This window comes from Chiloscyllium plagiosum, unplaced genomic scaffold (assembly GCF_037043375.1).
Source record: "Chiloscyllium plagiosum isolate Xiang-an unplaced genomic scaffold, Cpla_swu_hap1 HiC_scaffold_14, whole genome shotgun sequence".
In the NCBI taxonomy this organism is placed as follows: domain Eukaryota; kingdom Metazoa; phylum Chordata; class Chondrichthyes; order Orectolobiformes; family Hemiscylliidae; genus Chiloscyllium; species Chiloscyllium plagiosum.
In genome coordinates, this window is record NW_028270152.1 from 5,953,780 (window position 1) to 5,969,010 (window position 15,231).

Here is a 15,231-nt window from a genome sequence, read left to right on the forward strand (position 1 = left end):
CCCTCCCCTATCAGCATTCCGGAAAGACCACTCCCTCCGTGACTCCCTCGTCAGATCCACACCCCCCACCGACCCAACCTCCACTCCCGGCACCTTCCCCTGCAACCGCAGGAGGTGCAAGACATGTGCCCACACCTCCCCCCTCACCTCCCTCCAAGGCCCCACAGATTCACCTGCACCTCCACACACATCATCTATTGCATCCTCTGCACCCGATGTGGCCTCCTCTATATTGGGGAGACAGGCCGGCTACTTGCGGAGCGTTTCAGAGAACACCTCTGGGACACCCGGACCAACCAACCCAACCACCCTGTAGCTCACCATTTCAATTCCCCCTCCCACTCCACCAAGGATATGCAGGTCTTTGGACTCCTCCATCGTCAGACCACAACAAAACGACGGTTGGAGGAAGAACGCCTCATCTTCCGGCTAGGAACCCTCCAACCACAAGGGATGAACTCGGATTTCACCAGTTTCCTCATTTCCCCTCCCCCCACCCTGTCTCAGTCAAATCCATCAAATTCAGCACCGCCTTCCTAACCTGCAATCTTCTTCCTGACCTCTCCGCCCCCACCCCAGTCTGACCTATCACCCTCACCTTGACCTCTTTCCACCTATCACATTTCCGATGCCCCTCCCCCAAGTCCCTCCTCCCTACCTTTTATCTTAGCCTGCTGGACAAACTTTCCTCATTCCTGAAGAAGGGCTTATGCCCGAAACGTCGATTCTCCTGTTCCCTGGATGCTGCCTGACCTGCTGCGCTTTTCCAGCAACACATTTCCAATCCCAAACCAACCCTAACCAATCCCTAACCAATCCTAAACCAATCCCAAACCTGCTCCTCGGATGCTGGAAACCAGAGTCTAGTTTAGTGTGGTGCTGGAAAAGCACAGCAGGTCAGGCAGCATCCGAGGAGCAGGAAAATCCTGATGAAGGCCTTATGCCAGAAACGTCGATTCTCTTGCTCCTCGAATGCTGCCTGACCTGCTGTGGTTTCCTAACCAACCCTAACCAATCCCAAACTAACCTTAATCACCCCAACACCCCTACCACACCTAACTATCCCAAATGGACCTTAACCAACCTTAACCACTCCTAACCACCCCACCAATCGCAAACCACCCCTAACCAATCCCAAGCCAACCCTAACCCATTTCATTCTCTCCACCCGACTCCATTGAGGGATGCCTTTTGGGAGATGGGCAAACGGAGGGCATGTTGCTCGAATATGATATGACCCCTCTATCCAAACTAGGTCCACCCCATATCTCACTGCATGAAGTGGGGGAGGGGGAAGGTAAACACAGAAGGGAGAAACGGTGATTTTGTTTTTTTCACTCAATGAATATGGGACATCACTGGCTCAGCCCAGTATTTATTGCCCGTCCCTAGTTGCCCCTTGAGAAAGTGGGGGTGAGCTGCCTTCTTGACCCGCTGCAGTCCATGTGCTGTGGGTTGACCCACAATGCCCTTAGGGAGGGAATCCCAGGATTCTGACCCAGCGACACTGAAGGAATGGTGATATATTTCCAAGTCAGGATGGGGAGTTGCTTGGAGGGGAACTCGCAGGGGGTGGTGTTCCCATGTATCTGCTGCCCTTGTCCTTCTAAATGGAAGTGGTCATGGGTTTGGAAGGTGCAGCCTGAGGATCTTTGGGGTGGCCTGAGGGGCATTCCCTCAGCATTGATCCTCCAACACTGCAGCACTCCCTCAGCACAGACCCTCCAATAGTGCAGCACTCCCTCAGCATTGACCCTCCGACAGTGCAGCACTCCCTCAGCACTGACCCTCCGAAAGTGCAGCACTCCCTCAGCACTGACCCTCCGAAAGTGCAGCACTCCCTCAGCACTGACCCTGCGACTGTGCAACACTCCCTCAGCACTGACCCTCTGACAGTGCGGCACTCCCTCAGCCGTGACCCTCCGACAGTGCGGCACTCCCTCAGCACTGACCCTCTGACAGTGCGGCACTCCCTCAGCCGTGACCCTCCGACAGTGCGGCACTCCCTCAGCACTGACCCTCTGACAGTGCGGCACTCCCTCAGCCGTGACCCTCCGACAGTGCGGCACTCCCTCAGTAATGACCCTCCGACAGTGTGGCACTCCCTCAGTAATGACCCTCCGACAGTGTGGCACTCCCTCAGTAATGACCCTCTGACAGCGCGGCACTCCCTCAGCACTGACCGTCTGACAGCGCGGCACTCCCTCAGCACTGACCCTCTGACAGTGCGGCACTCCCTCAGCACTGACCCTCTGACAGTGCGGCACTCCCTCAGTACTGACCCTCTGATAGTGCGGCACTCCCTTAGTCCAGTTAGATTATATGCTTATGAATCAGGAGGGCAGTTTAAAACCACAATGTCCACATTCAGAGCTGAGTCCATCTGAATCCAGTGGAAATGTCTACCTGGACCCATGTGTTAACTGGAGATACCATAGATAATGACCATTCCCAGTCGCCAGGCTGTTGTATACCTTTTTTATCGCCTTCTTTTCCTTTTGCGTCTTAAATCGATTCGGCAACAAACCTGTCAGAAAGAGAGCAAATTAGAGCACGATGTTTCAGACAGTGAGATATCTAGTGCACTCCTGAATGCCTTCTGGGCTCAGACACCAGACAAAACAACTGCTTCCAGGAGAAGATAAACTTTGTGAGTAAACGTGTAAAGCAGGTGTACCGCTCTGGTCGCCACATTACTGAAAGGGTGTGGACGCTTTGGAGAGAGTGCAGAGAAGGTTTACGAGGATGTTGCCTGGTATGGAAGGTGCTAGCTATGAAGAGAGATTGAGTAGGTTAGGATTGTTTTCATTAGAAAAAAGGAGATTGAGGGGGGGACCTGATTGAGGTTTACAAAATCATGAAGGGTATAGACAGGGTGGATAGAGACAAGCTTTTTCCCAGGGTGAAGGATTCAATAACGAGAGGTCACGCTTTCAAGGTGAGAGGTGGAAAGTTTAAGGGGGATACACGTGGCAAGTACTTCACACAGAGGGTGGTGGGTGTTTGGAACACTGCCAGCAGGGGTGGTAGAGGCAGGCACGGTAGATTCATTTAAGATGTGTCTGGACAGATGCAGGAGTAGGTGGGGAGCAGAGGGATACAGCTGCTTAGGAATTGACCGACAGGTTGAGACAGTACATTTGGATTGGCTCAGGCCTGGAGGGCCGAAGGGCCTGTTCCTGGGCTGTACATTTTCTTTGTTCTTTGTTCTAATATCAAGATGGATGGCAAGAGCTTCTTTAGATGTTTAAAAAGCAAAATGAAGACAAAGTGGATGTAGGACTCATCGAGAGAGAGGCTGGAGAAATAACCATGGGGATGCAAAAAATGGTAAAGCGATAGAACGTTTTATATCAGTCCTCGTGGGAGAAGAATGAAATATCATTCCGCAGTGACTCAATAATCAAGGAAGGGCAGGAAATAAATACTACAACTATCACTTTGAGAAAAAGTGCTCGGGAAATTCCTGGGACTAAAGCTTGATATATGCCCCTCGACCTTATGCTTCCTTGGATATTCAAGGAAGTAACCATGGAGATAGTGAATGCACAGGTCGTGACCTTCCACGAATCCTTACATTCTGAACAAGTCAGAGAGGATTGGAAATGGTCAATGTAACATCTTTATTTAAAAAGGGAAGGTGCCAAAAACAGGTAACTCTAGGCTGGTTATCTTGTTAACACCAGTTATCTTGTTTTCCAGGTACTGGGAAATTGTTAGAGTCTGTTATTAAGGGATAATAGCAGATGATTTAGAAATATGTAATATTATCAAACAGGGGAAATGATGTCTGACGATTTGCTGGAATTCTTTGAAAAGAGACAAACATAACAGATAAGGGGGAAGCACTGGACGTAATATATTTGGATTTTTAGAATATGTTTGACAAAGATCAACACAAAATGCTATTTAGAGTTGTAGAGAGGTAAAGAATGAAAACAGACCCTTCGGTCCAACTCGTCCATGCCAACCAGATATCCCAACCCAATCTAGTTCCACCTACCAGCACCCGGCCCATATCCCTCCAAACCCTTCCTATTCATATACCCATCCAAATGCCTCTTAAATGTTGCAATTGTACCAGTCTCCACCACTTCCTCTGGCAGCTCATTCCATACACGTACCACCCTCTGTGTGAAAAAGTTGCCCCTTAGGTCTCTTTTATATCTTTCCCCACTCACCCTAAACCTATGCCCTCCAGTTCTGGACTCCCCCACCCCAAGGAAAAGACTTTGCCTCTTTGCCCTATCCATGCCCCTCATGATTTTATAAACCGCTATAAGGTCACCCTTCAGCCTCCGACGCTCCAGGGAAAACAGCCCCAGCCTGTTCAGCCTCTCCCTGTAGCTCAAATCCTCCAACCCTGGCAACATCCTTGTAAATCTTTTCTGAACCCTTTCAAGTTTCACAACATCTTTCTGATAGGTTGATGGAGACACTGGATATTACAAAGGCCCTGACAACATTCCAGCAATGGAACTGAAGAGTTGTGCTCCAGAACCTGCCGCTCCCCAAGCCGAGCTGTTCCAGTACAGTAACAAAGCTGGCATCTACCCGACAATGTGGAAAACTGCACAGGTATGTCCTGGACACAAAAAGCTGGACAAGTCCAACCCGGCCAATTCCCGCCCCCATCAGCCTCCTCTCGATCATCAGTAAAGTGATGGAAGGCAGCATCCACAGTGTTATCAAGCAGCACCTGCTCAGTGACCTGCCCAGTTTGGGCTCCCCCAGGGTCACTCAGCTCCTGACCTCATTCCAGCCTTGGGTCAAACATGGACAAAAGAGCTGAATTCCAGAGGGAAGGGGAGAGGGACAGCCCTTGACATCAAGGCTGCATTCAAGGAGCCCGGGCAAAACAGGAATCAATGAGTATCAGGGCAAACTCTCCGCTGGTTAGAGTCATACCTGACACATCGGAAGATGGTTGTGGTTGTTGGACGCCAGTCACCTCAGCTCCAGGACATCTCTGCAGGAGTTCCTCAAGATAATGTCCTAGGCCCAACCACCTTCAGCTGCTTCATCAATGACCTTCCCTCCACCATAAGGTCAGAAGTGGGGATGGTCACCGACGATTGCACAACATTCAGCACCATTCGCATCTTCTCAGATACTGAAGCAGTCTGTGTCCAAATACAGCAAGATCTGGACAATACTCAGGCTTGGGCTGACAAGTGGCAAGTAACATTCACGCCACACAAATGCCAGAATATGGCCATCACCAATAAGACACAATCTAACCACTGCTCCTTGACATTCAATGGTGTTACCATCACTGAATCTCCAGGTGTCAACATCCTGGGAGTTATCGTTGACCAGAAACTCAACTGAACTCACCACATAAACCCCGTGGCTACAAAAGCAGGTCAGAGGCTAGAATACTGCAGCGAGTAATTCCCCTCCTGACTCCCCAAAGCCTGTCCACCATCTATAAGGTACAAGTCCAGAGTGTGATGGAATCCTCCCCCCTTGCCTGGATGGGGGCAGCTCCAACAACACTCAAGAAGCTCAACACCATCCAAGGACAAAGCAGCCGCTTGATTGGCACCACATCCACAAACACCCCCTCCCTCCCCCACCGACACTCAGTAGCAGCAGTGTGTACTATCTACAAGATGTACTGCAGAAGATCCTCAGGCTACACCTTCCAAACCCATAACCACTTCCATCTAGAAGGACAAGGACAGCAGATACATGGGAACACCACCCCCTGTAAGTTCCCCTCCAAGCCACTCCCCATCCTGACTTGGAAATATATCGCCGTTCCTTCAATGTCACTGGGTCAAAATCCTGGAATTCACTCCCTAAGGGCATCGTGGGTCTACCCACAGCACATGGGCTGCAGCGGGTCAGGAAGGCAGCTCACCCTCACCTTCTCAAGGGGCAACTAGGGACAGGGCAGTAAATGCTGGGCCCAGCCAATGACGCCCACATCCCACACATGAATAAACAAAACAATTTTTTTTCTCAGACTGTAGTGAATGCAAGGAATTCTTGACTGAGGGAGCGTAGGTTCAGAATTACGAAACAGACTCGAAACATTAACTGCTTCTTTTCCCTCACCCCGATGCTGCCAGATCTGTTGAGTTTCTCCAGCATTTTCTGTGTTTGCTTCAGATTTCCATAATCTGCAATATTTTGCCTTGATTCGAGTGTATTTGAGAATTGTTATTGGTGGAGGGATAAATATTCTGTCCAACCAGGAGCAGTGCCCTGCTCTCACTAAAGGCATTGCTGCTGGTTCCAAACACACCCCAGGAGGGTGGCTCAGGTTTAGGGAAGTTAGTGCAGCACTCCCTCAGGATAGTAACTGGGGATAGGCACAGAGGGCAAACAGGGAGTGGGGCACCCTCAGGTGACTTTGGACCCTCCGTCTCCCTCACTGTGAGGGGTTGGGAGGAGTAGCTGTGCTATAGTGGTGGATGTTTTCCTCACCTCATACCAGGTTCTGCTGCTAACTGCTTCATACAGATTGATCCCTGTGATAGAAGCATAGAAAATAGGAGGAGGAGACCATTCGGCCCTTCGAACCTGCACTGTGGTCATGGCTGATCATGTCACCTCAGTATCCCATTCCCACTTTCTCTCCTTGATCCCTTTAGCTGCAAGGACCATGTTCAACTCCCTCTTGAAAGTACCTAATGAACTGACCCCAACCGCTTCCTGTGGGAGAGAATTCCACAGGTTCCCAACTCTCTGAGTGAAGAAATTCTTCCTCATCTCAGTCCTGAATGGTTTGCTCCTTATTCTTAAGACTGTGACCCCTAGTTCTGGCCTTTCCCCACATTGGGAACATTCTTCCCACACCTAGCCTGTCCAGTCCTACCAGGACTTTCTTTATGTTCCTATGAGATCTCCCCAATTCTTTTAAATTCCAGCGAATCCAAGCCCAGTCATATGTCAGCCCTGCCATCCCAGGAATCAGTCTGGTGAACCCTCGCGGGACTCCCTCAATGGTAAGCATGTCCTTCCTCAGACTAAGAGACCAAACTCACACACAGTTCTCAAGGTGTGGCTTCACCAAGACCCTGTATAAGACAATAGACAATAGACAATAGACAATAGGTGCAGGAGTAGGCCATTCAGCCCTTCGAGCCTGCACCACCATTCAATATAATCATGGCTGATCATTCCTAATCAGTATCCTGTTCCTGCCTTATCTCCATAACCCTTGATGCCACTATCTTTGAGAGCTCTATCCAACTCTTTCTTAAATGAATCCAGAGGGTGGGCCTCCACTGCCCTCTGGGGCAGAGCATTCCACACAGCCACCACTCTCTGGGTGAAGAAGTTTCTCCTGAGCTCTGTCCTAAAACAGCAAGATATCCTTACTCCAATGCCCCAATCCTCTCGCTATGAAGGCCAGCACGTCATTAGCATTCCTCGCTGCCTGCTGACCCTGCATACCACCCTTCAGTGACTGTTCCACTATGAAGCCCAGGTCTCATAGCACGTCACCTTTTCCTAAACTGCTACCATTTAGAGAATAGTCTGCCTTCCTGGTTTTGCCACCAAAGTGGATAACCTCACATTGATCCACATTATATTGCATTTGCCCACTCAGCCTGTCTGTCCAAGTCACCCTGCAGCCTCTTAGCATCCTCCTCCCAGCACACACTGCCACCCCGCTCAGTGTCACCTGCACATTTAGAGACATTGCATTCAATTCCTACATCCAAATCATTAATGTATCTTGTGAACAGCTGGGGTCCCAGCACTGAACCCTGCGGTAACCCGCTCGTCACTGCCAGCCACTCTGAAAAGGACCCCTTTTATTCCAACTCTCTGCTTCCTGTCTGCCAACCAGTTCTCTATCCATGTCAATACATGACCTCGATACCGTGAGCTTTAATGTTACTAACCTCTTGTATGGGACCCTACCCAAAAGCCTTTGGAAAGTGCAGATACACAGCATTCACTGGTTCCCCCTTGTCCACTCTACTGGTCACATCCTCAAAAGATTCTAGAAGGTTGATCAAACATGATTTCCTTTTAGTGAATCCACGTTGACGAGGACCGATTCTGTTTCCGTTTTCCAAATACTCAGTTATTACATCTTTAATAATTGACTGCAGCATTTTCCCCACCCCCGATGCCAGGCTAACCGGCCTATAATTCCCCATTTTCTCTCTCCCTCCTTTTTTTAAAGGGTGGGGTTACATTAGCGACCCTCAAGTCCATTGGAACTCTTACAGAGACTACAGAATGCTGGAAAACAATCTCCAGTACATTTGCTATTTTTAGAGCCACTTCCTTAAATCCTCTGGGATGCAGAGCAGCAGGTCCTGGGGACTTATCCAGTTTTAATCCCACCAACCTCCCCAATACCATTCCCTGACTAATCAGAATTTCCTTCATTAAAAAAAAAATGAAAGAACTGTGGATGCTGTAAATCAAGGTACCGAAACAGACGTTACTGGAAAAGCTCAGCAGGTCTGGCAGGATCTGTGAAGAAACATCATAGCCAAGGTTCCCTTCACTTCCTCTTTCATGTTTGATCCTCTGTCCCCAAGCATTTCCTGCAGGTTATTTGGGTCCTACGTAGTGAAGACAGATCCAAAGTATTTATTCAACTGGTCCGCCATTACTTTGTTGTTCATTAGGAGTTCACCTGATTCTAACTGGAAAGGGACTACTTTTGTTTTCATCAGTTTGTTTCTCTTCACAAATCTAGAAAGCTTTTGCAGTCAGTTCTTTTATGTTTTCCGCAAGGTTACCTTCATATTCTATTTTCCCCTTCTGAATTAAACCCCTTGTAGTCAGGCAGGAGGCTGGGAGAACACAGCAAGGCAGGCAGCATCAAGAGGTGGAGAAGTCAACTTTTCGGGTGTAACCCATCTTCAGGACTTGGGGGGGTGGCATGGGGGGGGGGAGGGAGCTGCAGATAAAGGGGGTGGGGGGGCAGGGTGGTGAGGTGGGGATAGGTGAAGACAGGTAGAGGGTGCGACCTGGTTGGTCAATGAGAGGAATGAATCCAATTAGTGGCAGGGAGGAGTGGAAGGAAGGGGGAGGGGCTGGGAAGGGAGTTGGGGGATGGGAATGGAGGTTATTTGAAACTGGAGAACTCAATGTTGTGTCCTCCGGGCTGTAGGCTGCCCAGGTGGAAGATGAGGTGTTGTTCCTCCAATTTACGCTGTGGTTCGTTGTGGCGATGGAGGAGGTTGAGGATGGTCCTGTTGGAGAGGGAGTGGGAAGGGGAATTGAAATGGGCGGTGACTGGGAGGTCTGGTCGGCTCCTGTGGGCCCGGCTGAGATACTCGGTGAACCGTTCCCTAAGTTTACGTTCGGTCTCCCCGATGTAGAGAAGACCACATGGGGAGCACCTGATGCAGTAAACTCGGTTGGAGGAGAGGCAGGGGATCCTCTGTCTCCCCTGGAAGGAGTGTTTGGAGGTGAGGGGGCAGGTTTTCCATTATTTCCGGTTGCAGGGGAAGGTACCTTGGGTTTTTGTGGTGGGGGGGGGGGGTGGGGGAGTTGCTGGGAAGAGTGGAGTGATGAGAAAGATAATGGTCCTTGCAGAAGCCATACCCTTTGTCCTCCTCCGCTGAATTTTAAATTGCTCCCAGTCCTTGGGTTTGCTGCTTTTTCTGGCCAATTTATACACCCGATTTCCCTCGTATTACATATTGATCCAATCTTGCTGCATCATCTGACTATCAAGATGTGGAAAGGGGCGTCTTTTCAGTGCAGGCCATTCGTACCTCTTCTGGATATCTCGATGCTAGCTGCTGTGGACAGAGCTGTCTGAGCCATAGCCCGTAGGTGCTGAACCACAACAGCCCCGCGGCTGGAGTGCAACCTCTTCCTCATGTCATCCACGGAGGTGGCTATGCTCTGACTGTCCAGGCTGTTCTCCATCTCCTCCTCCACCGTCACCACCTCCTAACCAACAAGAAAGAGGACCATCGAGAGATAAAGGTATTCCAACGCCCGCGAGCAATGACACAAATCCAGAGAAGTAAGGAGGGAAAGAGGAAGAGGAAGGAACGAAGGAATAGAGGGAACGAAGGTAACAGGGAAGGAAGGAGGGGGTTGGGGAGGAGGAGACCAAGGTTTGTATTTCCCTGGCCTTTCACAGCCAATGGCAGGCAACACAGCAGCCAATGGGTGCACAGGAAGATCCCACAAAGGGCCATTTGAGAAAAGACTCATTTTCTAATTAGCTTCAGTGAATCCTGGGGCCGCAGTGAGGGGCGCGGGGAGTGCATTAAGGATTTTGCAGCGTGTGAAATGGGTACAGGGCAAGTGTTTAGGGTGTGGACTCTCCTGCCCGGAACGTTGGTGAGGGGTAAGGTTCAACTGAGGCATTCAAGAGGATGATTATTGGGATGGAAATGGTAAGCAGGGAAATGGAGAAAAGGGAGGAGACTGGAGCTAGGTCAGAGAACTGGTGCAGACATGACGGGCCGAATGGCATTGTACCAGATTCTGTGATTCTGTGAGGAGGTGAAGAACCATTGGGGGCAGAGGCCAAGTGGAGTTGGTAATGGGGCAGCCTGGCCTTGCTGAGACAGGAGTGAGAACTTTGGGAATGACAGTGAGCAGCGTTGCTGGGGGAGTTCCAGCTGGGTTCAGCCTTTCAAGAGACAACAGACCCTTCGGTCCAACCCGTCCATGCCGACCAGATATCCCAACCCAATCTAGTCCCACCTGCCAGCACCCGGCCCATATCCCTCCAAACCCTTCCTATTCATATACCCATCCAAATGCCTCTTAAATGCTGCAATTGTACCAGCCTCCACCACATCCTCTGGCAGCTCATTCCATACACGTACCACCCTCTGTGTGAAAACGTTGCCCCTCAGGTCTCTTTTATATCTTTCCCCTCTCACCCTAAACCTATGCCCTCTAGTTCTGGACTCCCCCCCCCCAGGGAAAAGACTTTGTCTATTTACCCTATCCATGCCCCCCATGATTTTGTAAACCTCTATAAGGTCACCCCTCAGCCTCCGACACTCCAGGGAAAACAGCCCCAACCTGTTCAGCCTCTCCCTGTAGCTCAAACCCTCCAACCCTGGCAACATCCTTGTAAATCAGCCCCGTCAGTATTGAAATACTTCACACTGCGTAATGAAATTTAGACTTGCACTCCCCTCCTGACTCCCCAAAGCCTGTCCACCATCTACAGACACAAGGCCAGAGTGTGATGGAATACTCCCCACTTGCCTGGATGGGGGCAGCTCTAATAATACTCAAGAATTAGAGATGCTGGTGTTGGACTGGGGTGGACAAAGTTAAAGATCACACAACACCAGGTTATAGTCCAACAGGTTTAGTTGGAAGCACTAGCTTTCGGAGCACCACAACCACCTGATGAAGGAGCAGCGCTCCGAAAGCTAGTGCTTCCAATTAAACCTGTTGGACTATAACCTGGTGTTGTGTGATCTTTAACTTAATATTCAAGAAGCTTGACACCATCCAGGACAAAGCAGCCGCTTGATTGGCACCACATCCACAAACACCCACTCCCTCCCCCACCGACGCTCAGTAGCAGCAGTGTGTACTATCTACAAGATGCACTGCAGAAACTCACCACAGACCATCAGACAGCACCTTCCAAACCCACAACCACTTCCATCTAGAAGGACAAGGGCAGCAGGTTCATGGGAACACCATCCCCTGCAAGACCCCCAGGTCAAAATCCTGGAGGTCCCTCCTCCCTCAGGGCGTTGTGGGTCTACCTACAGCACATGGACTGCAGCGGGTCAGGAAGGCAGCTCACCCCCACCTTCTCAAGGGGCAAATAGGGCCAGGCAATAAATGCTGGTTCGATTTCAGCCTCGGGCGAGTGTCTGTGTGGAGGTTACACGTTCTCCCCGTGTCAGCGTGGGTTTCCTCCGGGTGCTCCAGCTTCCTCCCACAGTTGTGGAGGTCAAGGTAGATTGAACATGGGAAATGCAGGGTGATGGGAATAGGTAGCTGGGTGGGATGCTCTTCAGAGGGTCAGTGTGAATTTGATGGGCCGAATGGTCTGATTCTATACTGCAGGGATTCTACAGACATCCTCATCCTGTGGACGAACACAATTAAGTTGACCTGCAAGACATTAACATCTGGGGTTTCCTGCCCATCACGAATGGCTTGATTTTCTGATGATCACACACTGGTCAGTGTCCACATCACAGAATTGGCCCAACTCTGTATGAGGCCATTCAGCCCATCCTCCCTGTGTCAGCTCTTGGAATGAGCATCTCACCTTGTGCCATTCTCCTGTGTCCTCCCCATAGCCCTGGTGATTTCTCCATCACAGAAATGCTATTCTCTCTTGAAAGCCTCGAGTGAACCTGCCACACTCAGACCTGAACCACCAGCTACTCCAATAAAAACACTATCCTTCATGTTGTCTTTGCTGCTTCAGCCAATCACTTCAATCTCCATCCTCTGACTCTCCATACGCCCACCAAGCGGAACTCTGTCCAAACCCCTCCTGATTCCGAACATCTCGGTAAATCTGCAATAACCTTCCTCCTGTCCATGTGGGAGACCGACAGCTGTTTAACTGAGATGAGGAAAGAAGAGAGGAGGCAAACGAGAACAGTAATTGCAGACTGGTTGGGCTGAATGGCCTGCTTCTGTGCTGCATATCTGATGTAATCCCGGAGCGTGCCTTAATCATTCTGAATTCAACAGGGACATGGAGAATAATGTGACCAGCAGTCAGCAGCTGGGTGGTCCCCGGCAAAAGGAATGGGCTCACAGGCACTGGGCACTCACCACTACACACACACACCCACACACACAGACACAAGCACAGATACACTGGGCATTCACCACCCATACACACACACACACACACACAACCAACGTAAGTCAACTGGACCAGATAACATCCCTTTCAGAGTGTTCAGAAGATTTGGTGCTGGAAAAGCACAGCAGGTCATAGAGGAGGAGGAGAATCAACATATTGAGCTTGTGCCCGATGAAGGGCTTGTGCCCGAAACATCGATTCTCCTGCTCCTTGGATGCTGCCTGACTTGCTATGCTTTTCCAGCACCACACTGTCGACTCAAATCTCCAGCATCTGTGGTCCTCACTCTCTCCCTACTCAGAGGATGCTCTGACGTGCTGGCTGATGTTCTCACTGACGTCTTTAACATCTCCCTGAGCTGCGCCGTAGTTCCAAGGTGCTTCAAGGCCGCTACCATCGTCCCCGTGCTGAAGTCTTCAGTGTCCTGTCCCAACGACTACTGCCCCGTTATGCGAACACCCACGTGTTTTGAGAGGCTCGTGATGAGGCATATTAAGACCCTGCTGCCCCCTTCATTTGGACACCCTGCAGTTCATGTATCGACCCAACCGCTCAACAGATGATGCCATTTCCCTCACCCTCCATCTGGCCCTCACCCACCTGGAGAAGAAGGACACCCATATCAGATTACTGTTCAGAGACTTCAGTTCTGCATTCAACACTACCATTCCTCAGCATCTGATTGGAGTCCTGAGTCTGCTGGCCCTATATTCCTCCCTTTGTAACTGGATCCTGGGCTTCCTGACTGGGAGCCCTCAGTCAGTGCGGATTGGGAACATCATCTCCAACGCCATGACAGTGAGCATGGGGGGATCCCCCAGGGCTGTGTGTTCAGTCCACTGCTGTTCACCCTGCTGACACACGACTGGGCAGCGAGGCACAGCACGAATCATATCATTAAGTTCGCTAATATTACAACTGTAGTGCGCATCAATGGCAGGAACAATGAGTCAGCACATAGAGAGGAGATGCAGCAGCTAACGGACTGATGCAGAGCTAACAACCTGTCTCTGAATGTGGACAAAACAAAAGAGATGGTTGTTGACTTCAGGAGGGCACGCAGCGACCACTCTCCGCTGGACATCGACTGCTCTGCCGTGGAGAAGGTGAAGAGCACCAACTTTCTTGGCGTCCACCTGCTGGAGAATCTCACCTGGTTCCTCAACACCAGCTCCATAGCCAAGAAAGCCCAGCAGTGTCTCTACTTTCTGTGTAGGTTGAGGAAAGCCCACCTCCCACCACCACAACCCCCCTCCCATACTCACCACTTTCTACAGACGGTTCATTAAGAGTACCCTGAGCTGCTGCTTCACTGCATGGTTCAGCAAGTGCACCATCTTGGATCGTAAAACCCTACAATGGATAGTGGGGACAGTGAGAGGATCATCGGGGTCTCTCTCCCCTTCATTACGGACATTTACACTACACGCTGCATCCAAAAGGCTAAGAGCATTGTAGGAGACCCCACACACCCCTCTGTCGAACTCTTCTCCCTCCTGCCATCTGGCAGATGATACTGGAGCATTCGGTCACTCACGGCCAGACTGTTGCAACAGTTTCTTCTCCCCAGGCCATCAGGCTCCTTAACACAGCATGAGCAGGCTCTATTCCTGCTGCTAGAAAAATGTCTATTATTCATCATTCTTCTATTACACTGTAAGCTGGATATTTTGCATTTCTTATGCACTTTATGGCGTGTACGAGTGTGTAGTTTGTGCTGTTCTTATAGCACCCTCGGTCCTGGAGGAACACTGTCTGGTGTTTACTGTATCAGCTACATATGGCAGAAATGACAAATAAAACTTACTGTACTCTCCTCACACACACGCTCATACTCTCACTCACACACACACACTTACACTCACTCTCATACACACACACACTCCATACACACACACACTTTCTCTCTCACACTCACACGCACACTTTCTCTCATGCTCTCACCTGCACATTCTCAGACACTGACAATCACTCTCTCACACACAGTCTCTCTATACACACACATGCACTCTCTCTCTCTCCCTCTCTCTCACACACACAAAGACAAAGTCTCTTCTCTGCAGTGGGGGGAATTGAGAGAGTCCAGAATGAGAGGGCATAGGTTTAGGGTGAGAGGGATATAGAAGAGACTTAAGAGGCAACTTTTTCACGCAAAGGGTGGTACGTGTATAGAATGAACTGCCAGAGTAAGTGGTGGAGGCTGGTACAATTGCAACATTTAAAAGGCATTTGGATGGGTATATGAATAGGAAGGGTTTGGAGGGATATGGGCCGGGTGCTGGTATGTGGGACTAGATTGGGTTGGGATATCTGGTCAGCATGGACGAGTTGGACCGAAGGGTCTTGTTTCTGTGCTATACATTTCTATGACTCACACTCTCTCACACACACACACACTCACACACACAGATAGACATACACAGACACAGGAGAGAGTGAGGACTGCAGATGCTGGAGATCAGAGTGGAGAATGTGGTGCTGGA

The 15,231-nt window shown here is 50.2% G+C and overlaps 1 protein-coding gene across 1 annotated transcript in view; it reads right to left on the reverse strand.

The window, feature by feature from the left end:
• Nucleotides 1-15,231, reverse strand: part of LOC122559235 (uncharacterized) — a 182,351-nt gene that overhangs the window by 55,541 nt on the left and 111,579 nt on the right. The window contains exons 20-22 of the mRNA XM_087994570.1: nucleotides 12,396-12,499; nucleotides 9,702-9,882; nucleotides 2,475-2,527 (exon numbers count right to left, since the gene is read on the reverse strand). Of these exons, the coding sequence (XP_087850696.1) occupies nucleotides 2,475-2,527; nucleotides 9,702-9,882; nucleotides 12,396-12,499 (338 nt within the window). The remainder of the gene's footprint in view (nucleotides 1-2,474; nucleotides 2,528-9,701; nucleotides 9,883-12,395; nucleotides 12,500-15,231) is intronic.